Genomic DNA, 22,736 nt, shown 5'->3' on the forward strand with positions numbered 1-22,736 from the left:
CTCGTGACAACCGATAATGGCTGGTTTCTCATCTTTGTACTACTGGTCAACCCATTGGTTAATGGTTGTTGATCTTCCCTTTTTTTTTTTTTTAATAATTCTTTTGTTTCCTGATATTATATTTTTAAGGTAGATTTGGATGCAACTGGAATTTCGGTGTGATGCAGTTGGCATTCAAAGTTATCGTTTACATCCAAACGATACAAAAGCAAAATAAACAGTTGAATGAATTCAATTGTGACACAATTTTTTTTTTTTTTTTTACACTGGAGCTTTAAGGTCCAGTTGAAATTCTTTTGTTTTCACCGTCTTTTACTTTGTAATTTTATCTATTTTAAAATTCTCTTTTTTACCCTTAAAAATAGTGTAAGTACAAAAATATCCCCACCAATTGTCTTTTTTTTTTTAAATTTTTTATTCAAAAAATTTTAAATAACTTTGTTAATTTAAAATAACAAATAAATTTTATTATAATAAACTAATAAATAAATATCTTAGTAATTAAGTAATTAATTAAAATAAATTATTATATTTAAACTTTAAACAAATACATAATATTTTTATTTTTTATTTTCTTATTTCATTATACTTCATCATTTCTTCATCACTATTTTTTTATCTAAACATATATTTTATTATTATTATTAATTTTAATTTTATTGTCACCCTAACAGAACCTTACTTTGTTACACACACTCCATTTAGTATGTGACAGAGTAAAAGCATTGGCTTTCACCTGTTAAAATTAGTTAATGGTATTGCTTTTGTATTCAAAGCTCTTTTTAGCTCCCAACTCATAAAAATTGCTTAGACAAAAGAAAAAACTTTGTAGTATTTAAATGCCCAAATCTCTCTAATATGTTGCTTTTTTTTTTTTTTAATTTTATCAGAGTATGAATTTTGGCTCGAAAGGATATACAAATCTCTAAACTAAGAATACATAGTACTTTGTTGGACCAAATATCCAAGTCCTATTGGCTCAAATAGATGGAAAACCTTTTTACTATAATTTTGTAATTGTTTAATTATAATAAAAAAATTATGTAATGATCCGTTATTTTGTAAATGTGTTTTAAATTATATTATTGATTATAATATAATAATTGTAAGCGATATATTTTATAATAAAAAATGATTTTGGAAGAGAGATATTTGTTGTGTTGGGTATTGTTTCTCTTTTCCGTAGACAGCTGGTTAGTCCAATAGGGCTGTGGGCCGAGTAGAGAGGGAGGATTGAGTATTTTTTATTGGTGGTAGCCCAAAATTACCAGATATGGGCCATATATGGGCTAGTTTTGATATTTTGGGTTGTGTCCTCCAAATTGTGTGATTCTGGTTAAACCGTATAGCTCACTTTCCTTTTTCCCATTCTTTATTATATCTGAAAGTTTCATCACCCGAATCAACATTTTGATTTATATTCCTTCCAAGCTGCAATAATAATTCCATCCGACATATATATGTCAATTTTGTGCATATATATATTTATATATATTGGTCTATTCTCATCCCATTTCTTATATAGCTTCCGTTTGTTGTAGTTTGTTCTGTATCTGCTTGTTTTCTAGCTTTTGTTCTAACAGGTTGCTTCTTTTTATTATCCTGTCTTGTTTCTCTGTTGGTCTAGTTGTTTCTTCTACTTTCCTGCCGCTATCAAAGCTGTCAGCAGCTTTATACCTTTTTTTTTTTGGTATGGAAATTCCATCCAACTCCCCCTTTCATTTGGATGAGTGGGATTTTCATTTGATTCTATAGGGGCAATAACTAGCTAGCTAGTCCCAGTGGCGTTGCTTTTGTATTTTTGATCTTCTTAACAGAACCAGGATTTGCAAATCAAACTGACTTCAAAAGTTGAATGGCAAAGCTTGTACTTAAATTAATGAAGAGCTCTTGGCCAAAAAAAAGTAATGACGAGCTAATCGATTGATTGCGAAAGGGATTGTCTGACAAGATGTCAACATATATTGGTGGCGAGAATTTAAGCCTAGGAGGCCTATGAAAGTAAATGCTCGGAATTTCAGCCACCACAGAAAGTTCTATTTGGGAGCCTGTCAAATTCAATCTGCAGACTTTGACGTTTGAGTTTCGTTAAATGCTAACCATTAGTATTTGCCTCTACATTAACCACGGAACTTTCCCTGACATCTTTTTGGCTCCCCAATTCAGATTTGCCAGATCATTTCCAGCAAAGATTTAACTAAATCTTAAAATGTTGTGAAAGTCGATTGGATAAACGTTTAATGCAAAAAGACAAGCACTTTTTACCTTTCTGCCAAAGTTATCTGCAGAATTTGTAGCTAATGAATTATGCCATGCTAAAAGTTTTGCTTAACCAGAAAACTTTTCCGTCATTAATGAACGTGTCATGTTCATTGTCCAGTTCGAGACAAAGGGTATGTCGGCTTTCAATCTTATTCTCAAGGCAGAAACAGGAGCAGATATTGGCTTTCCACAACATGAAAGTGACAGAGCAGCTAATTTAGGTTTGGCATCTGGCGCAAAACCAGCTAGTTTGAACCATGGAACATAGACATAGTAGAGCCATGCTGATCTGTTTCTTTCCATCATTGAACAAGCGAAAACATTAAGAGAAAACAGTTTTATGGTACTCACGTAAAATTTCCAAGTATACAAATAACACAAATTCTAATGAGCTCTTACAAAGAAAATACTTAGTTCCGGTCCTGGTGCTCCATCTGGATTAATCATGTATAGAGCTTCCGAGTCCTTTGATCCAACCACCCTCTCAAATCTGGCTCTCATGTACGTTAATTCCCCATCGGCTGTTTCCTTCTCATTTGGGCTTGGAAGAACCCCTGCACCCATTGACACACCTCGCAAGAGCTGCATAACATGAAGCTCATCGTCAGACAATTGTTTCCTCCTGATCGAGTAACCCATCTTTCTTCCATTACAGAACACTGCCCAGACAAACTCCTCCAACAGTTTCTTCTTGTGAGTCTTGGTTTCACTCTCTAGAGCAATTCTGACTATATCAGATGCCATTTCCTTTTGAAGTACAGTGGTAAGCATGGGTAGCTCTATGACAAACATTGGCACGCAATGGGGATCATCTTGTATTGCTAGGCAAACTCTGCCTTTACGATAGCCAAAAATTGTACCTGTTGTAGCACTGTCCTTCAGCAAAGGCTTCCGAGGTCTGCCCAATAGTGCAACCATCTTGCAACCCGAGGTTAGCATAGGGAAGAGCTTGAACATACGCCAGAGACCGCCACTACCGGACTTTCGATGCTTCTCTCCTGGAGTGGGCCGGAGCAAGGACAGTATTGCCGGATTGTCCATTTGGAAATATGGACTAGAGTGAATCGGTGGCATTATCGGACTTTGTTTAGAGTACCCAACTCAAGAAGCTTGATGGAAGCTATTCTGAGGTGAATGACAAAGATGAAACTAAATAGAGGGAGAAAAGGGAGAGCTATGAGAAATAAAAGGAGTGAGTTAGGCAGGTGGTTAGTCACTTAGTTTGATTGTCCTTGGAATCTTTGAGGTGGGGAAGAGAAGAGAAGGGAGGCTACAAGTAAGAGAAGAAACAATGAGACTAAAGCTTGATGTGACCAAGTTTAGTGATGAAAAAGAGGGAGTTGAATGCATAAGATAAGGGAGGTCGGACCACAACTTGTGGGGAATGAGATGAAGAGAAAAAACACTCTCAAAAAGATGAAAAAAGGACTCTGGTAATGTTGGGTTTAGCATGTGCCTCTCTGATCATTACATGGGGCATCAACATCAACTGCTTTATGCTTTTCCAAACCAATCACAAACTCTCACTAATTATTGAGGTGCAGCTCATCTTCCCTCAAATTTTCTACTGTTTATCCGTGAAATGGAAAAAACTTCGCTTTTGTTTGTGAATGACCCTTTCTCTGCCTCTCAGCTACTTTTCCTTTTTTATTGTGCCAGATCATAGTCTCATTCGATAGAGGCATTTCAGGCGGCAGCACAACTGAAATATTGATCGTGTTCTTTTGAAACTCCTTCAATTCTTTCTTAATGTTAATGCCCTGTTAATGGTTGCCTAACAAAGTAATTCTACTTATGTTTAGCAGCCATGTGAAAACAAGACAGGTCGTTGTCAGAGAGGGGTTTATCTGAAAAAGACTAATTAAAAAGAAAAAAAAGCACCATCAGCATCATCACAGTACCTTGAATATCTCCAAAAAAATTCTAGATAAATCATCTTGTCTTAGCCATCTTTTTGCTGTAATGTTACACAGCAATCTGGTTTTCAAAATGCAGAACAAGAATTATATACATTTCTCTCAATAAATGTGTGATAGATAGTCATGGACCACACTGAAAAAACTTGCTCCATCTTAACTTGATATGTTTTAAATCTGCTTTTGGTTTTGGCCCCCCAGACTGATTAGACAAAGGGTTACATTTCATATGAATATACTTCGCGTGTGAAAGTTGAATAGCTTAACAGCTAGCCTGGGCTCCATATCAGAGTTTGCTAATGGAATTTGATGAATTTGGACTGCAAAAATGCAAGCTAAGAAGCAAACTTGGTCCAATGACTTACAACACTGCAAAGTCTAGACTGTGTTTGAAGATAAAATCGGGTAAAGCTAAGCTGAAATGATGGATATGATGTTTTCGGCTTGAAAAATCTTGATCTATCATTTGATTTGAAGATGATCAAAATTACTATTTACTTTTCCTAAGTGCCAAATATCGTTCATTTTCTACCATCTTTTCAGATCGGGACAATGGACTTTGATATTAGTATATCCAAACCAGGGGAGTTTCAAATGGGATTAAAGTAATCTAAAATGATTCTACGATCTTAATGCTTTGTCCCTGCCTTGTAACTTTTGTGCCAATGATGGGACTTCCCCATCCCATGCCACTTCACTTGAAGCTCTACTTGACTTATGGCTGGTCTTCCTTTATTTGCAATTATTTTCTCAAGAATTGAGTTCTGCCACTGTAGGTTAATTGCTAATCCATGATCGAACACGTTCAGACAATAGAAGAAGAGGATTTCTAGTTCATCTCCTTTGAAATTTTTACTTAAAGTAACATTGGGTTTAATTACAGCTGTGTTTCAGAAAATTTAACTTGGTAACTTTCTAATGGCTTCAATATAATTATTGTTAATGATTACTTAATCATGTTTAAGTGCAGGTTCAGGAAAAGACCTAATTATCAGGTAACCATCCAATCGAAAAAGTTGGCAACAGATAGATCTTTTAAAAATGGAAAATGGGCACCTGAATAATTTCTTTGATACAAGTCTTGATACTTGATAGCTGAAACCAGCAGGGGCAAAAGTGAAGCATATGTCCCAAACAATTCTATATTTTTCCCAAGGTGCTTACCCTTTCAGGCTTTAGAAGTATTTTTCCCAAACATGAATCTGGTGCTCTTTTCTCCCTTAGTCTTTTTTTTTTTTTTTTAGTATTTAATTGGAATATTTTATATCTTCCAATTTGCAAAATGTCAAAGAGCATGATATGCTTCCCAACTCTTCCATATCATATCCAAGAACCTCATCCAAACTGATTAATTAATTGTGTGTAACCATCTTCATCAGTACTAGAAATGTCCTCGTTTCTGATATAAAAAGCCTATAAGAGGATTTGAATGTGAAATTACTGCCTAGACTCCATGCCTGATCTCCTACTGCCTAAGATATGGCTTTGACTTAACATTGAGAACTTAGGACCCTGCTCTCCAGGCTCAAAATAAGACAATGCTTTGATGGTTTACAAAACATGGCCAAGCAGGAATATGCACTTTTCCTCTAAAAGTGAACTCCTCTTATAGTTTTCGTAGCAATTAGTGCCCTAGTTGTATCTCACTAAGAAGCTTTCTTGTTGAGAAATTATCCTTAAAAAGTAAAACCATGACTCTCATCTCATGCATTCCTTGCAATTAGCAAAAAAGACTGATTATTGATTACATTTTGTAACAAAGATTTTAATTTTCTTTTGAAAGGAAAAAAAAATCCATATTTCCAACTTCGACAAAGAATTAAAGAATTAAGGCTGGATATAATGGAAGTCAAACAACTAGGGGAAACATTGGGCCCAAGCTAATCAGGCAGGTTTGTTACCTGAAATGTGATCTGGTGTCAGGTAATGGATCAAAACCTCAATTCCTTTTATAGAGGTATCAGCATGTGGAATTACAAGGGATAGGCAGACAGCAAGAGGCTAATGGCTATGGCAAGTTAAATGCCACTTTTTTCTCTTTCCTACATGCTTTATCAAGGAGCAACAGACTGTTTCTATCTTACAAGGCGAGAGTTAGATAAATTCAATCGTCTGAAATATGGGGTTTGGCTCTATATGTCTATGGTATGGAATTTGGCTATTCCAATTCCTTTGAATATGAATAATCTTTCTTTCACAAAATAGTGACATATCTTTGAAAAGATCTGGCAAACATATACTAGTATTTATTTGCATAAAAAAATCGATTTGTAAAGAATAATCTTTGCAGGATATCGATATCCAGTCAAACTGGGTTGGATACAAGACGATAACAAAAACTAAAACTATATTATCATAATTTTGCAGGCCATACAAAAGACAAAGGGAGTAGACTAGCAAACTAGCAATGCTGGAAAAAAAGATCAAACAATTCTTATAGCTTCCTAGTGGCAAAAATGGGTTTTGAATTGCAGAAAGGTTAGACAGGTGAAAGCTTCCTGGGCTGTTGAGCTTGATGCACCAGAGGGCATAGGCTTACAAGAAACAAGTGATATCAATCTACTGCGCGGTTGCAAGGCCCATGTTTAAATTTTGATAATTTATTATGAGAATCAAAGCCCACTCAATGATCCAAACAAAGTCAATTGTTTAACTGCAATACATAAAGATCAGGGTTTTACCTTAGGTAAGTGCAATAATGGTCTCGGAAAGAACTAAAAACAGGGAAGCTCGGTTTGTCTGATATATATGTACGAGAATGTGAATATCCCATAAATCTGGAATTGGATTCCACATTGAAAGTCCAAGTCAAGTGCAAGCATACCATAGATTCCAAAAACGAACGGTTCCGAGATTCCCGGATGACTCAAACTCTATCCCCTTATACACACCTGCTTACATGTGATTCCTTAGAGTTAGTGTCTCCTCAAACTCTATCCACTTCTTCACCATTCTGTTACGCGGTCATTTTCAACCAATTTCAGTAGTAGAATCATCTTCACTATCGCTACAGGGAAGAGTCAACGCCAGAACTAGAAAATAATGGCTTCTTCACAAACTCAAGTATCCTTACTACAAGACAAAATAATAACAGCTCCATACGGTTCCTGGAAATCCCCCATCACCGCCGATGTCGTTTCAGGCTCCTCCAAACGGCTTGAAGGTACCGTTGTTGACTCCCAAGGCCATCTCTTTTGGCTCGAGTCACGTCCTTCTGAATCAGGGTAACTTAAAATCTTAAAACTCCCAATACCCATTTGATTTTATTTGTATATTGGAGACTGCAATTTCTGTTTTTTTATATAGACGGGCGGTTCTTGTGAAAGAAGCGACGAAGCCTGGAGATGAACCAATTGATATTACGCCAAAGGAGTTTTCTGTACGGACAGTGGCTCAAGAGTATGGAGGAGGAGCGTTTAGGATTTCTAGGGATACTGTTATTTTCTCCAATTATGAAGATCAGAGATTGTATAAGCAATCAATCAGTTCCACAGGTTCAAATCATCACTGTATCTGTTTTTCTTTGAAGATAAGGTTTGACTGGAATTAATTAACTGATTTTATTGGGTGGCAAAGCAGATTCTTGTCCTGTGCCAATTACTCCAGATTATGGGGGACCGCTTGTCAGTTATGCTGATGGAATTTTTGATTCAAAGTTTGATCGTTATATCACTGTAATGGAAGGTTAGACCTTTGGATATGTTGCTTATCTCTAGTGATAATGCGGTGAATTGTCCTTTTTTATTGATTCAATTTTATCACCTTGATAGATCGCCGTGGAAGTAGTATAAATTCAACCACAACAATCATAGCAGTACCACTTGATGACGGGAATATCCAAGGTAAAAGTTTCTCTGATATTGAACTTGATCTTGATTGTGAGTTATTCTGCATTATGATTATGATATGGTTTTTACAGGGGTTTGGTTTTTTTTTTTGTTTTGGATAAACTGAATTTTAATTCATCTAAAAACAGCAGGAATCTGCTACAATATAAGTGTTCTACAACTCAACAAACAAAGGAAAAACAATTCGTTAACAGATTATTCTAGAAATTCTACATTCAGATTCCAATCTTCACTAAGTTTTTTGTTTACCATATCTCCTGCAATATGTTTCAATCCATGCAGCCTGTATCTTACAATTTCCTTGACTTTGTCCACCATTTGTGCAGTCGTCATCTCCCTTTGCTTGAATATGCTCTGATTCCTTTCCCCCCATATGAAGTATATACATGCATTCTAGGCAATTCTCAATAGAATTGAGATCAAAGCTTTCCCTTTTAATCTATTTTCTGCCCAGCTCAGTTCTGTGTCCCAACTTCCTACTCTTCTATCAATGTTGCATAGCTGAAGGATCTTTTGCCAAACTTCTTTTGAATAGACACACTCAAAGTAAACATGGTCTCTTGTTTCATCTTCATTGTGGCATAAGTTGCATCTACTATCAATTCCCATTCCCCATGATCGCAACCTCCTTCATTGAAAGCCTATTTAAAATCGCCATCCACGTTATTAGTAAATGTTTTGGGATGTGATACTTGAACCATATTAGTTTCTGCCATCCCACTTTCCGTTGTTGTGGTCTGATCTTTTCCCATACCATGGCAGTGTCATAACGTCCTTTTGGAAATGGCCATACCTCCACTCCGTTTTCCTCTTTGATGACAATTTGCGTGATCTGCCTTATTGGAAGCAATTTCCTCTGATTCCAACTACTAGTTTGCTTGGCAGCTACTTGCCATATGGTCTTTCCCTTCAATTCATAAGCTTCAATCCAAGCAATCCATAAAGAACTGGCTTTTGCAATTATTGACCAGATGTTCTGCAAGACACAAGCTAGATTCCAGGTCAAGATATCTTTTAACTCCAAGCCCTCCCTCAGACTTAGGATAGCATATTGCCTTCCAACTTACTCTAGCTCCTTTTGCTGATCCTTCTTTTCCTTTCCAAAAGAAACCAGAACATAACTTGTTTATCCTCTTCAGCACATGTTTTGGGAGGATGAAATGCCTACACCAATAGCTTTGCATGCTAAAAAGCACTGACTGTACTAGTTGTAACCTGCCAGCATATGATAGGTGTCTTGTAGCCCAGCTGTTAATCCTTGCTGTTATCTTGTCAACTAAGGGTGTGCAGTCTTTCTCTGTGAGCCTTCTAGACACCAATGGGACCCCAAGGTACCTGACTGGTAACATACCAATCTTAAACCCAGAAGCTTGCTGGATTCTGGCAAGTTTTTCCTGCTAACCCCTGCCTGATAGAGCTTACTTTTCTCACAGTTCAACTGTAGGCCAGACATATTATAAAATGCCTCTAACACCACCTTTATCCCTATCACTGAGTCCAATGTTCCCTTTGCGAAAATCAACAAGTCATCAGCAAAGCAAAGGTGAGTTAATTTAAGTCTTTTGCATTTAGGATGATAATCAAAGACACCATCTACGGCAGCAGCATCCAATAGTCTCGACAAAACATTAATAGCTAGATCAAACAAGTAAGGGGAAAGTGGATCTCCCTGCCACACTCCCCTTGCTCCGTTAAAGTAGCCTACAAGTCCACCATTAATCGATAAGGAGAAGAAAGAAGTAGTAATGCAACTTCTTATCCATCCTATAAACTGATTCGGTAACTTCATGGCATACAAGACTGAGAGTATGAAGCTCCAGTCCACTGAATCAAAAGCCTTCTGAAGATCAATTTTGATTGCACATCTTGGAGATAAAGTGGATCTGCCGTATCCTTGAACCATTTCTTGAGCTAGCAATACATTATCTGTGATGCTTCTAGCTTCTATAAATGCGGTTTGATTACGACTTATCATCCCAGGCAGAGTTTCCTTTAACCGGTTAGCCAGAATCCTAGCGATACATTTGTAGATTGTGGTGCAACAAGAAATCGGTCTGTAATCCCTTATACTATTAGGATTGGTGCATTTAGGAACTAATGCTACTATTGTAGAGTTGAAAGCAGGTAGCATATTCCCAGATTGAAAAAAAATGCTCTATAGCCTTAGTAACATCATCTCCGACAATGCTCCAAGTCTGTTTGAAGAAATGAGCATTAAAACCATCAGGTCCTGGGGATTTCTCACCATTCAATGAGAACATTGTCTTCTGAATTTCCTCTTTAGTTACTAGTTGTATGAGAAAATCTTGACCCTTTGCAGATAAGGTCCCTTGTAGAAGCTCTGCCAAACACTAATGTGTGCATCCTGTAACATTTTGATCCGCAGTTCCAATTAACTTCTGAAAGAAGGAGGTTGCTTCCTGTGAAATTTGGTCAAACGTATCCAATCTCTTCCCTTCTGAATCCATCAAGACTCGTATGGTATTCTTTTTATGCTTTGCTGCTACCAAATTGTGGAAAAATTTTGTGTTTTGATCACCTTCTTGCAGCCATCTTATTCTTGATTTCTGCCTATAATAACTCTCTTCGGCCTTCATCAGGTCCTTGAGTTCTTCATATAGCCTTCTCTCAATCACAACTAGTTCTTTTGGTGGGTTTTGAGCTAGAATGGCTTCTTGCATTAGTTCCAGCTCTTTCCTCTTTGTCTGCACTCTACTAGACAGATTTCCATAGTTTTGAAGATTGAACTTCCTGAGCTCCAGTTTCAACCGCTTTAATTTCTTATGCAGTATTAGCATTGGGCTACCTTTAATAGGGTCTTCCCAGGATCTTTCCACAATTAACTTGAACTCCGGATTCCCTGTCCAGTAGTTAAAAAAATTAAAAGGCTTTGGAGGGGATTCAATTGTCATGCTGAGTTTGACAAGTGCAGCACAGTGATCAGATACTTCTGGACCTAAGAACTCAACATGCGACTGTGGGAGAGCTAAAAGCCAAGAGTCATTTATCAATACTCTATCCAACTTCCTAACTGATGGTTAGACCAAGTAAATTGAGGTCCAACATAAGCATGATCAAACAAGCCTAGTTGAGTTAAGCAATTCTGAAAATCCTTCATCTCTGAGTTTGCTGATTGATCTCCATTATAATCCGAGCTTTCAGAGGGATGGACTGTAATGTTAAAATCCCCAGCCAAAATCCAAGGGTCATCTTGCAATGTACCACTGATGTGAGTTTAAGTTCAACCACAGGTTCCTTCTTTGAACACCGTCGTTATTCCCATAAATGGCAGAAAAATTAACTTTCCTGATTTCATATTGTAACACACAAGTAATACTTTGCTCAGAAAACTCTAGTGGGTCTACTTGCACATGATCTCTCCATAATAACCATATCCTTCCGTTTGGAGATGCTGCATAATTGTGAAGAATACACCAACCACGAAAATGCTTTTCCAGCACAGGCTGCATTTTATGATGCTTTATTCTAGTTTCTAATAAACACACAATATCTGCCCTTATTCTATTTATTCTATCTACTACACCTTTTTGTTTTCGAGGATCATTAAATCCTCTAGTGTTCCATACTATCAGCTTCATGTTGAAGAACAACTAGGCTTACCTTCAGAGGTAGTGGTTTTCGCCTTAACCTTCTTCCCCTTATCAATTGGACCTTTCTTCTTGCTTTTAAGGGCCTTCATTAAATCAGCGACACCTGCAGCTGCTGCTCTCTGTTTCTTTGGTGAGTATGGAATTATCTCATCAGCCTCATTTTTTTGAACTCTGATGTACATTACCTTCATCCACTACCAATTCTGATTCCTGCACAGCTTCTAGTATCGAGAATCTATTAACAGAACCTGCTCTAGCAGTTGAGAGTGCAATCGGAATCATAGTCTCCCTTATGGCACTACATACCTTCCTCAAAGACATCATCAGGAGGTTTTACAGTTATTCTGCCATCTGTCTGTTGAGGGGGAAAGTACTCCAATGCTTGATCCACTGGGGCTGCAAATAGATTCCTCCAATCCATTTGCAATCTCCTTTCACTACCTTGCAGATCGACAATCTTCCCTGCATTCAGCCCAACAACCACGCAGTCCTCATTGTTAATCTTAGTATTAGATTGATCCTTACCAGAATTCTCAAAGGAAGAGGATTGTGAAGCAAGAGATGGTTTCTTGGACATCGCCGATCGCTACTCTCTCAAAACCCCAAATTAAGTTCAATGAAAAACCAAATCACCAAATTTATTTCCGAACCAAAGAAATCACTACTGGAATGGAAGAAATTAGATGAAACTAGCTTGTAATGATGAAATTTTGCACCAGAATCGATGGCTTAGGTGAGGAAATCCTCCACTCAAGAAAGTCCTGCTATCATGAGCCGAGAGCTTTTCCTAATTGTGCGCCTGGTTTTTGTTTTTGTATGTTATCGGTTATTGTTTGTTGTTTCACATTTTTACAAGGAATGATTTTTGTTGCCTGTTTTCAACCTTCAGAATCAAAAATATTAGTGAGTGGCAATGATTTCTATGCTTTCCCACGTTTGGACCCTAAAGGTGAAAGGATGGCATGGATTGAGTGGAGCCACCCTAACATGCCGTGGGATAAAGCAGAGCTCTGGGTTGGCTATATTTCTGAGAATGGGTGAGCTGAATTCTTTCATTGCATAGCTCTACTTGAGCCATCTTTTTATTTCCCATAACCAGTTTTCTATTATCTTTTTTATTTTCTTCTTCACATTGAAAACTTGATTGTTCTGTTTAGAGATGACAGAACTCCTGTTTTCGCCCAAATTTGTTGATGAATGCTATTCTTTTCCAGTACCATAAATATCATTGATATCTATTGATTGATTTTTCATGCAGAGATGTGTACAAATGTGTTTGTGTAGCTGGTTGCGATCCTAAAATTGTGGAGTCTCCCACCGAACCAAAGTGGTCCCCTACAGGTATTCTATAATGATTCACTTGATTTGAGAGCAATTTTTTTTTTTTTTTCTGATAATTTTTGTGAGCAATCTTAAATATGATAAATAGGATTTCAATATATCATCCTAGTATAAACACTAAAATATTAGTTTGCATGAATGAAGTAATTTGTTCTTTGACATTTGTGGCATCAGATTTCCATTTTTTCTTCCTTGATAATAGCAATGAAATCTTGAAACTTGAATTCATTCTTGCAATATCAATGTCCAAATCCTGACTCTAGTACATTTTTTGTGCCTGGTTTGAGCCAATGAATTCTATGCTTTTCCTCTTCCTTTTGATATTCTTGCTGATCTTACAAGAAAGTAATGATTCTGTGGGAAAACACTTATTTATAGCTGGTTGTAATCTTGTAATCTGTATATTTATATTTGTATCTCTAGAATTAAGTATTTGTATCCCTAGAATTAAGGAAGATTTAGTTTCCTAGTTTAACCCCTAGTTAGTTGTATATAAACCTAAGATTCTTGTATAATTTAAAATAAGCAGTTTTTCAAAATACATTCAATTTTCACACTGATTTATTTCTTAGTTTTTCCACGTGGTATCAGAGCTTTAGGCTTTTCTTGGGAAGAAAAATTTTCAGCCTTCATTGTTGACTTTTTTAGGCCTTCGTTGTTGAATCTTGTTTAGGCCTTCATTGCCGAATCCTTTCAAAGAAAGATATCACTATCACCCAATTTGAGGAAATATTAACTAGGAAAATCACTGGAGTACTATAGATGTCTCAGAAACAAGGAGAGTTCAACAGGGAAGAGATTGAAAAACTGAGAAACTTATTGAAAATCCTTGAAAAGCCTACTATGGTTTGTTCTTTGGGTAAAGTTTCTAGTTTAGGTAAAGCTTCCGGTTCTCATGGATTAAATGTCTCGGCTAAGCCTATTACGAGTTCTTGGATCATTGACTCAGGAGCCACAGACTACATGACACATTCCCCACAAAAGTTTAGTACATATAACCTGTGTCCTAGTAATAAGAAAATTGTTGTTGCTGATGGTTCACTTACCATAGTGGCAGGATTAGGAAATGTTCAAGTTAATCCCTCGTTTGTTCCCAAAAATGTTTTTCATGTTCCTGGATTGTCTACTAATCTGATATCTATACAAAAACTTACCAGAGATATGAATTGCAAAGTAAATTTTTATCCTTCTTATTGTGAATTTCAGGACCAGAGTTCGGGGAAGATGATTGGATTTGCTAAGGAGGATGGACTATACTATCTTGAGACATCAAATAACACAAGTAGTATAAAAAATAGTTTACCTTTGTCATTTCTTTCTGAAAAATCTTTCAATAAAGACAAACTCTGGCTTTATCATTTTCGTCTTGGACATCCTTCTTTTGGAACCTTGAGAAACATGTTTCCTTCTTTGTTCAAAGAATTAAATGTTGAAGATTTTCATTGTGATATTTGCGAATTTGCAAAACATAGACGTGTGTCTTTTCCAATCAGTAACAAAAGAAGTTCTACTCCCTTTTACTTGATTCATAGTGACATTTGGGGTCCCTTTACAATTCTTAATATTTCTGGTACGAGATGGTTTGTTTCATTCATAGATGATTGTACTAGGGTCTCTTGGGTTTTTTTACTTAAATCCAAATCAGATGTGAATAGTATGTTTTTAAGCTTCCAAAACATGATCCAAAATCAATTTGGAGTAAGAATCAAGAGATTTAGGTCTGATAATGCAAGAGACTACTTCAACCAGAGTCTATTCATCTATTTCCAAAAAGAGAGGATTATTCATGAGTCATCTTGTGTTAATACTCCACAGCAGAATGGAGTGGCAGAGAGGAAAAACAGCCATTTACTAGCCACAACCCGAGCCTTTCTTTTTCAAGCAAATGTACCTAAATCTTATTGGGGGAAGCTGTTCTCACTGCCACACACATTATAAATAGGTTACCTTCAAGAGTTTTGGGATTTAAAACTCCTATGGAACTACTCTCACAATTTTATCCCAACCTCAATACCACAAACAATCTCACACCTAGGATATTTGGTTGTACATCATTTGTTCATGTTCACAGTCATAACAGGGGAAAGTTGGATCCAAGAGCGATTAAGTGTATTTTTGTGGGGAATTCTTCAACTCAAAAATGATATAAGTGCTATCATCCTCCTACCAAAAAATTTTATGTGTCTGCAGATGTCACTTTTGAAGAAAATAAATCATTTTTTACTCAACCTTATCTTTAGAGGAAGACTTCATTCATGGAAGATAAGGATAAAGGCTTCTTTTTGCTTGATTTGCCCCCTTCTTCAACATTTACACCCATTAATTCTTCTGAGTCGAAACCTATTTCTGCTGAGCCCAAGTCAAACACTAAATTTGAGTCTGAACCCATTCCAAATACGAAAGATGTGACAAAGATAATATTGTTCTTGATTCTATGAAGGAATTACAGGTGTACTCAAGAAGGAAAGTTTCAGATCCTGAACCTGTGCCAGTCCAAGAACCTGATCCTAACTCTGAAAATGAGGTAACTACAGTTTTTGACTCTGTTTCTCAAAATGAGCATGAATCTCCTAAAACTATAACTAGTAATTATGATTTGCCTATTGCCATTAGGAAATGAATCAGAGAATGTACCAAGCATCCACTATACCCAATATCTAATTTTGTGTCATTTGAAAAATTCTCACTATCCCACAAAAATTTTCTTGTGAGCCTAAACACTATTTTTGTTCCAACTACATTATCCGAGGCATTATCCAGTGAGAAATGGAAGCAAGCCATGAAAATAGAAATGGAGGCTTTAGAGAAAAATCAGACATGGGAACTGGTAGAGTTGCCTAAAGGAAAAAATCTAGTGGGGTGTAAATGGGTTTTCACTGTAAAATACAAGGCAGATGGTACTGTTGAAAGGTATAAAACCAGGTTAGTGGCTAAGGGCTACACTCAAACCTATGGAGTGGATTACCAGGAAACCTTTGCTCCAGTTGCCAAGATGAATACAGTTAGGATTTTGTTATCATTGGCTGCAATTTGATGTAAAGAATGCTTTTTTACATGGTGATTTGGAAGAAGAAATATATATGAAGGTTCCACCGGGATTTGGAGGTCATCTAGAAGCAAACAAAGTATGTAGGCTAAAAAAGACTTTATATGGCCTTAAACAGTCTCCTAGAGCTTGGTTCAGGAGATTTGCTAAAGTGATGCTAGCAATGGGATATAAACAGAGTCAAGGAAATCACACATTGTTTATCAAGCACTCTGATTTAGGGAGAGTCACAGTTCTATTAGTGTATGTTGATGATATAATTATAACTGTAGATGATGAAAAAGAGAGAGAATCTCTAAAACAGTGTTTGGCTAGAGAATTTGAGATAAAAGAGCTAGGGAGATTGAAGTACTTACTAAAAATTGAAGTAGCTCACTCACGGCATGGTATTTTTATCTCACAACAGAAATATGTGATGGATCTTCTGAAGGAAACTGGAAAGCTTGCATGTAAATCTGCAAATACCCCTATAGATCCTAATCATAAAATTGGAGAAGCTAATGAAGATGTTGCTGTAAATAGAGAGATGTACCAAAGATTAGTTGGAAGACTTATTTATCTCTCACATATTAGACCTGATATAGCATATGCTGTGAGTGTGGTAAGTCAATTTATGCATAGTCCTAAAGAAGTGCACCTACAAGCTATCTACCGTATATTGCACTATTTGAAGGCCAATCCTGGGAGAGGTATCTTATTCAAAAGAAATTCGGGGTTAGTTCTAGAAGCATATACAGATGCTGATTATGCAGGTTCAGTAATTGATAGAAGATCCACCTCAGGCTACTGCACTTTCTTAGGTGGTAATCTTGTGACTTGGAGGAGTAAAAAACAGAATGTGGTGGCAAGATCAAGTGCTGAAGCAGAGTTCAGAGCAATGGCTCAAGGAATTTGTGAACTAATATGGTTAAAGATTATCCTAGAAGACTTGAAGATCAAATGGGATGGACTAATGAGACTCTACTGTGATAACAAGTCTGCAATAAGCATTGCACACAATCCTGTGCAACATGACAGAACAAAACACATTGAAGTAGATCGGCATTTCATAAAGGAGAAACTAGACAGTGGGTTGATTTGTACACCTTATGTATCAACCAAGGGTCAACTTGCAGATGTGTTGACTAAAGGTCTCAGCAGTGCAACATTTCAAGAAATTATTTTCAAGCTGGGAATAGAAAACACCTATTCACTAGCTTGAGGGGGAGTGTGGGAAAACACTTTTTTGCAACTGGTTGTAATCTTGTAATCTGTATATTTATATTTGTATCTCTAGAATTAAGTATTTGTATCCCCAGAATTAAGGAAGATTTAGTTTCCTAGTTTAACCTCTAATTAGTTGTATATAAACCTAAGATTCTTGTATAATTTAAAATAAGCAGCTTTCCAAAATACATTCAGTTTCCATACTAATTTATTTCTTAGTTTTTCCACAGATTCATGTATCAGTTGTTTAACAATTTGATCAGTGAAATATTAAACTATTTTTGAATTTGTGCAGGAGAACTTTTTTTCATTACAGATAGAAAAAATGGATTTTGGAATCTCCATAAATGGGTAAGTTCCCTTTTGACAATTTTGAAACTACATTTTATTGCCAGCAGTATCTGCCCAATATTTATGGTTTCCAACATTTTATTATGCATTTGACGTGATACATCTTCGTTTAAAGATCGACAACACCAAAATGTCAATTGCTTATTTAATCCTTATAGGCCAACAGTATTTCATAAACTAACAGTTCCACAAAATTTTTGTTGATTGTTTGCAATAGTTGTAACTAGTATTATAGACATAAGTCCTGTTTTGTGAATTTCTTTGTATTTTACAATTCTCTCTCTCTCTCTCTCTCTCTCTCTCTCTCTCTCTCTCTCTCTCTCTCTCTCTCTCTCTTTTCCCCCTCCAAGGTGGTGTTTTAGTGGTTTTCTGGATTATCTTACTTGGCTGTGCACTTATCTGGTATGACATCATTTACAGTTTGCATCAGAATTCATCTCTTCTTATTATCTCTGGAAACAGGTTGAATCTAACAATGAGGTGCTTCCACTTTATTCCTTGAATGCTGAGTTTGCAAGACCATTATGGATTTTTGGAATGAATTCTTACGAGTTTGTCAGGAGCGATGTAGAAAAAACCTTAATTGCTTGCAGCTACAAGTAATTCTGAGAAATTACTGTCCAACATACTCCAATATATGGATAAGTTTTGTTTTTGGAAAACCATGTTATCTGGTTTATTGTTAATCAGTACTCTGTGTGTTTGAATGCAGGCAAAATGGGAGGTCATATCTTGGAATTCTAGATGATATTCAGGGTTCAATTTCTCTGCTTGATATTCCTTTCACAGATATAGAAAATATTGTACTTTCTAAATCCTAGACGCTTCCTAATATTACCTTTAAAATCATTCATGCATGGGAAATCATAATAATGGTTTTTTAAGACGTAAGTTGTTTGTTTTGCAGACTTCATGGAATGATTATCTGTATGTTGAAGGAGCCTCTGCAGTTCATCCTTCATCATTGGCTAAGGTAAGGTTGTCCACTTCTTCTATATTTTAATAATATTGTTAAAACCGTTGATGACTGTCATATATACTGTCTTTCATTGTCTTTCAAGGTGACTCTAGATGGTCATAAAGTAAATGTAATAGATTTCAAGATTGTTTGGTCATCTTCACTGGATAGTTTAAAGTATGAGTCCTACTTCAGTCTGCCGGAGTTAATTGAATTTCCAACAGAGATTCCTGGCCAAAATGCCTGTGCATACTATTATCAACCATCTAATCCCCTCTACCAAGCTAGCCAGAAAGAAAAGCCTCCATTGTTGTTGGAAAGTCATGGTATGATATTTGCTTATCTCAAAAGTTAGTTTAAATGTCTTGATACTTAGCTTTTATGGATTGTCTAACTTTATTTAAAACTTGTCCATGTGTGTTGTCTCCAGTGTGTTAAGAAATTCTTTCTGAATTTGAATGCATTATGACATATATTTTATGCGAGATATGGCAGGAGGGCCTACAAGTGAAACTCGTGGAATTTTGAATCTTAGAATCCAGTACTGGACTAGTCGAGGTTGGGCATTTGTGGATGTTAATTATGGTGGAAGCACCGGTTAGTTCTCCCTGTCTTTAGCAAAACATGCAGACACACATTGATCCTCACTGCACTATTTCGACATCTTGAACAAATTTCATTTCTGTTTATATCTGATTTGATGAGATACTTAGATTGATTTACTTGGGATAATTTTGTAGGTTATGGAAGAGAATTTCGTGAGCGACTTTTGGGGCGCTGGGGAATTGTTGATGTTGATGACTGTTGCAGCTGTGCTAGATTTTTGGTAATTTGTTGTCTTATTTTCAATTGTTTCCAAACTTCTAATGGATGAAGATATATTATAACACTATTCTGTCATGATAATGCATGTTTCTTTTCTCTAGGTGGAGCATGGGAAGGCAGATGCTGAACAACTCTGTATAACAGGAGGCTCTGCTGGTGGGTACACAACCTTAGCGGCTCTTGCTTTTAGAGATACGTTCAAGTCTGGAGCTTCCCTCTATGGGGTGAGTACTTCATTTCATAATTATTTTCAATTTAAATTTGCTGTGTGCAATGGTATTCTATGAAACATATGATTTTTTAGATCCTTATTATTACTGAAGGAGTTGAGTGGAACTTGAGTCTGGATGCCCCTGTAAATAATTAAGAATCCTGTGAAATATCCTTCTGTCTTCCGTGTCCTTTGTTTATTGATGCTGTATGCATAGATGTTTCCTTAAATCTAATGAATGTGAAATAGAAAACTGACAGTTATTATATGGTGTGTTTCTCTGTGAACAGATAGCTGACTTAAGCTTGTTGAGGGCTGAGATGCACAAATTTGAATCCCATTATCTTGATAACCTTGTTGGTAATTAGAAAAGAAAATCCAATGCCTTATTTGTTTTTAAATTTTATCCATTTAGTGGTGAGCTTATCCCTGATTAATTGCAGGAAGTGAGAAGGATTTCTTCGAGAGATCACCTATCAATTTTGTTGATAAATTTTCTTGCCCCATCATTCTCTTTCAGGGACTGGAAGATAAGGTACATAAAATTTCTTCTTCAAAACTTCCTTTTTGGTACAAAATAATGAAGATCCAAGGTTTTTTTTTTCTGGTTAAGTGATATTTCTGAACACTTACAGATTGTGCCATAAGACTGCATCTGATGCTTTTTGTTTGTACTATTTGTTTCTCTGATAGAACAGAAGAATTTTAGTTTGAAATTAAGTAGTACACCAAGTAATAGCTGAGATCAGTAACTTGCTTGTAACACATAGCCTTCATTGCTTAAAAATTTATGTCTACAACAATTGCTATGCAATTCAAGCACACATTAGCACTTTTAGCTTGTGCATTTTGTTCCGATTCCACGTCCGATGAAGTTTGAATAATCTTTTACATGTCACAGGTTGTACCCCCTGATCAAGCTCGTAAAATCTACCAGGCATTGAAGGAAAAGGGTTTGCCTGTTGCTCTTGTGGAGTATGAGGGAGAACAGCATGGTTTTCGCAAGGTATATGATCCCCTGCATGTCTTATTTCAAATTTTGTCCGAGTGAAATATGATCCCCTGATACTGTACATGAACAGGCTGAGAACATTAAATTCACACTAGAACAAGAAATGGTGTTTTTTGCTCGGTTGGTTGGACGCTTCAATGTTGCAGATCCCATTACACCGATCAAAATAGACAACTTCGACGAGCACTAAGAGAAGCCTGTGGTTCAAGGATTTCATTTGGCCATGAATTTTTTGCAACATATGACAGTTTTCTAGTTTCCAGGAAGCTTGACATCTGCTCTTGTTAGTTATTACCAAAGCATGTAAAAACCTTTCATCTGTGTAAACCTGACTGTCTGTATGAATTATAGTTTGATAATAAGATGGTTACTTGTTTTCAATTTCATATAGAAACCTGATTGTCTGGCTCACCGTCATCCCATCGATTCGAGGCTCTTAGGCTTACGCCTGTCTGCACATGGATGCGGCTACTAAATCAACTGCCCTTGCTCCAGCCACTGCGTCCAAACTTTTCTGTCACATGAGTCCACCGACAAGTATTATATATCTAATGCTTTCACACTGTAAGCATCATGTTAAGGACCCACTTCTCAGTTCTCTCTACAAATCGACCGATCATGCATTGTCCACAATGTTTTATCAGGCGACAGATCAATTGTACCTTGCCACCATCTTTTATTAGGCAAGGAACTAATGGCCAATTTTCTCCATAAATTATTTTGGCTCTCTTTTATTTCAGGAAGGCTACTAAGGCTTAGGCATGTGTTGAAAGACTGGGTTTTTCTCCTTATCAGGATTTGTGGGTTGGCATTGGGATATCTAACATTGATTCCTTGCAGATAAATTAATGGCTTCCCACTTCTAGAACTTGACAATTTCTACAACTTTTAAAATCTACCCAACTATATTATATTTTAATGGAAAAATCAAGTCTGTTTCCGCTAACTCATTTATCTTGTTTTCTTTAATTTTTTAAGCCTCTGCACCAGAAAAACTTAAACAAAGAAACCAGTGAGACAATCGTCAGGATATGAGGTTTCCAGGTATTTTATTGGTATAAATTAAACTAGAAAATGACTTGAAGTCAACGAGACGAGACAGGTATAATTTCAATTTAAATTATGTGTTCTACAATCAATCTTTTAATTTCTAGTTAAATATAGTATTGTTATGTTTAATTTGTTTCCAGATATTTTATTTGTATAAATTAAACTACAAAAGGACTTGAAGTCAACGAGGCGAGCCAGCCATAATTTCAATTTAAATTATATTTTCTACAATCACTCTTTTAATTTCTAGTTAAATATAATATTTGTTATACTTAATTTATCTATTGAATTAACAAGATCAATTTTTATAGTTGTTAAGTCAATATACATCTAAATATTATATTATCACAAAAAAAAATTCATATCTAGATTCACAATATTTATTTACTTTCATTTTTTCGCTCACAAATAAATTTACTCAATTATTACTATTAACATTTCGTTATAATATCATCTCACAACAAATTAATTGATTTTTAATTTACTCAAAATTATTAAATATAAAATCATTAAACGTAATAATCCACGTTCACTCACACGATCTTTCCTCCAACTCAATATAAATTTTCTACTAACTATTAATAATTTAGTTACATTACCATCCATTATTTCATATATGAAAAATAAAAATAAATCTAAATATGGTAGTATGAACCTTACTCTTTTAAACTTCCTCTATATTCTCTACAACTTATTTATTTTTTTTAAAAAATCTTAAACACTTAACCGACTTAATTACTAAAACTCGTCTCAAATGATTAATTCCAATGTCCCTTGCCGTTGTAGATTCCAACACAATTTTCATATCACCGTCCAACTCAACTTGTACCCAAAAAACTATCAACGAATATCATGGACTATAAAGAGGTCAAGATTTCTCATTTTAGCCTGTCTTTTATTTTGTTTAAAATTATTATTTTATTAGCAATTTGATATGATAATACCTTCTTGGAAGTTGGGACTAATCATTCCAGGTTAAGGGCTGATTCCCCCCTGGCAAGGATATTTAATTTTAAAAACGTATACAACATTTATTCACAGATAATACATTAAATAGAAAATTTTTTTTCTCATATCATTTGTTACATCTGTCCTAATG

The 22,736-nt window shown here is 35.9% G+C and overlaps 3 protein-coding genes across 4 annotated transcripts; 1 reads left to right on the top strand and 2 right to left on the bottom strand.

Moving 5' to 3' along the window:
• Window positions 1–2,348: 2,348 nt before the first annotated feature.
• Window positions 2,349–3,488, bottom strand: LOC111314831 (protein MIZU-KUSSEI 1-like). 2 transcript variants are annotated; one of them, XM_089749185.1, is made up of 2 exons: window positions 2,662–3,488; window positions 2,349–2,551 (listed from the first exon to the last, which is right to left on the bottom strand). In XM_089749185.1, the coding sequence occupies exons 1-2, from the start codon at window positions 3,334–3,336 to the stop codon at window positions 2,480–2,482; spliced, it is 747 nt and encodes a 248-aa protein (XP_089605311.1). In that variant the 5' UTR covers window positions 3,337–3,488; the 3' UTR covers window positions 2,349–2,479. The 2 variants fall into 2 exon arrangements, with proteins under 2 accessions (XP_089605311.1, XP_022772178.1); XM_022916443.2 differs by having other exon boundaries at window positions 2,536–3,488.
• Window positions 3,489–6,930: 3,442 nt separating this feature from the next.
• On the top strand, window positions 6,931–20,981 carry LOC111315407 (peptidase uncH-like). Its single transcript, XM_022917092.2, has 18 exons — window positions 6,931–7,402; window positions 7,485–7,672; window positions 7,758–7,862; window positions 7,949–8,020; window positions 12,527–12,674; window positions 12,896–12,978; window positions 17,526–17,581; window positions 18,044–18,180; window positions 18,294–18,384; window positions 18,489–18,554; window positions 18,643–18,865; window positions 19,035–19,136; window positions 19,280–19,365; window positions 19,466–19,588; window positions 19,866–19,935; window positions 20,019–20,110; window positions 20,477–20,581; window positions 20,658–20,981. The coding sequence occupies exons 1-18, from the start codon at window positions 7,221–7,223 to the stop codon at window positions 20,775–20,777; spliced, it is 2,049 nt and encodes a 682-aa protein (XP_022772827.2). The 5' UTR covers window positions 6,931–7,220; the 3' UTR covers window positions 20,778–20,981.
• On the bottom strand, window positions 10,378–11,726 carry LOC149513024 (uncharacterized). The gene is made up of 3 exons (XM_089749541.1): window positions 11,351–11,726; window positions 11,091–11,250; window positions 10,378–11,001 (listed from the first exon to the last, which is right to left on the bottom strand). Exons 1-3 carry the CDS (start codon window positions 11,623–11,625, stop codon window positions 10,378–10,380), a joined length of 1,059 nt encoding a protein of 352 aa, XP_089605667.1. The 5' UTR covers window positions 11,626–11,726.
• Window positions 20,982–22,736: the final 1,755 nt, after the last annotated feature.

Source organism: Durio zibethinus, chromosome 20, assembly GCF_047325235.1.
Source record: "Durio zibethinus cultivar Kanyao isolate XHJ-2024 chromosome 20, ASM4732523v1, whole genome shotgun sequence".
Taxonomy (NCBI): Eukaryota; Viridiplantae; Streptophyta; class Magnoliopsida; order Malvales; family Malvaceae; genus Durio; species Durio zibethinus.

Excerpts from the sequence above, each read along its gene's own strand:
- LOC111314831 (XM_089749185.1), bottom strand. The coding sequence starts at position 3,336 with ATGCCACCGATTCACTCTAGTCCATATTTCCAAATGGACAATCCGGCA. Across the intron at positions 2,552-2,661 it reads CGGAACTAAGTATTTTCTTT|ATCAGCATGGCTCTACTATG; the intron begins GTAAGAGCTCAT and ends GGAAAGAAACAG.
- LOC111315407 (XM_022917092.2), top strand. The coding sequence starts at position 7,221 with ATGGCTTCTTCACAAACTCAAGTATCCTTACTACAAGACAAAATAATA. Across the intron at positions 8,021-12,526 it reads TGATGACGGGAATATCCAAG|AATCAAAAATATTAGTGAGT; the intron begins GTAAAAGTTTCT and ends TTCAACCTTCAG. Across the intron at positions 18,555-18,642 it reads ATCCTTCATCATTGGCTAAG|GTGACTCTAGATGGTCATAA; the intron begins GTAAGGTTGTCC and ends TTGTCTTTCAAG.
- LOC149513024 (XM_089749541.1), bottom strand. The coding sequence starts at position 11,625 with ATGAAGCTGATAGTATGGAACACTAGAGGATTTAATGATCCTCGAAAA. Across the intron at positions 11,251-11,350 it reads GAGCAAAGTATTACTTGTGT|TGGTACATTGCAAGATGACC; the intron begins GTTACAATATGA and ends AACTCACATCAG. Across the intron at positions 11,002-11,090 it reads GCTTGTTTGATCATGCTTAT|TCGCATGTTGAGTTCTTAGG; the intron begins GTTGGACCTCAA and ends GCTCTCCCACAG.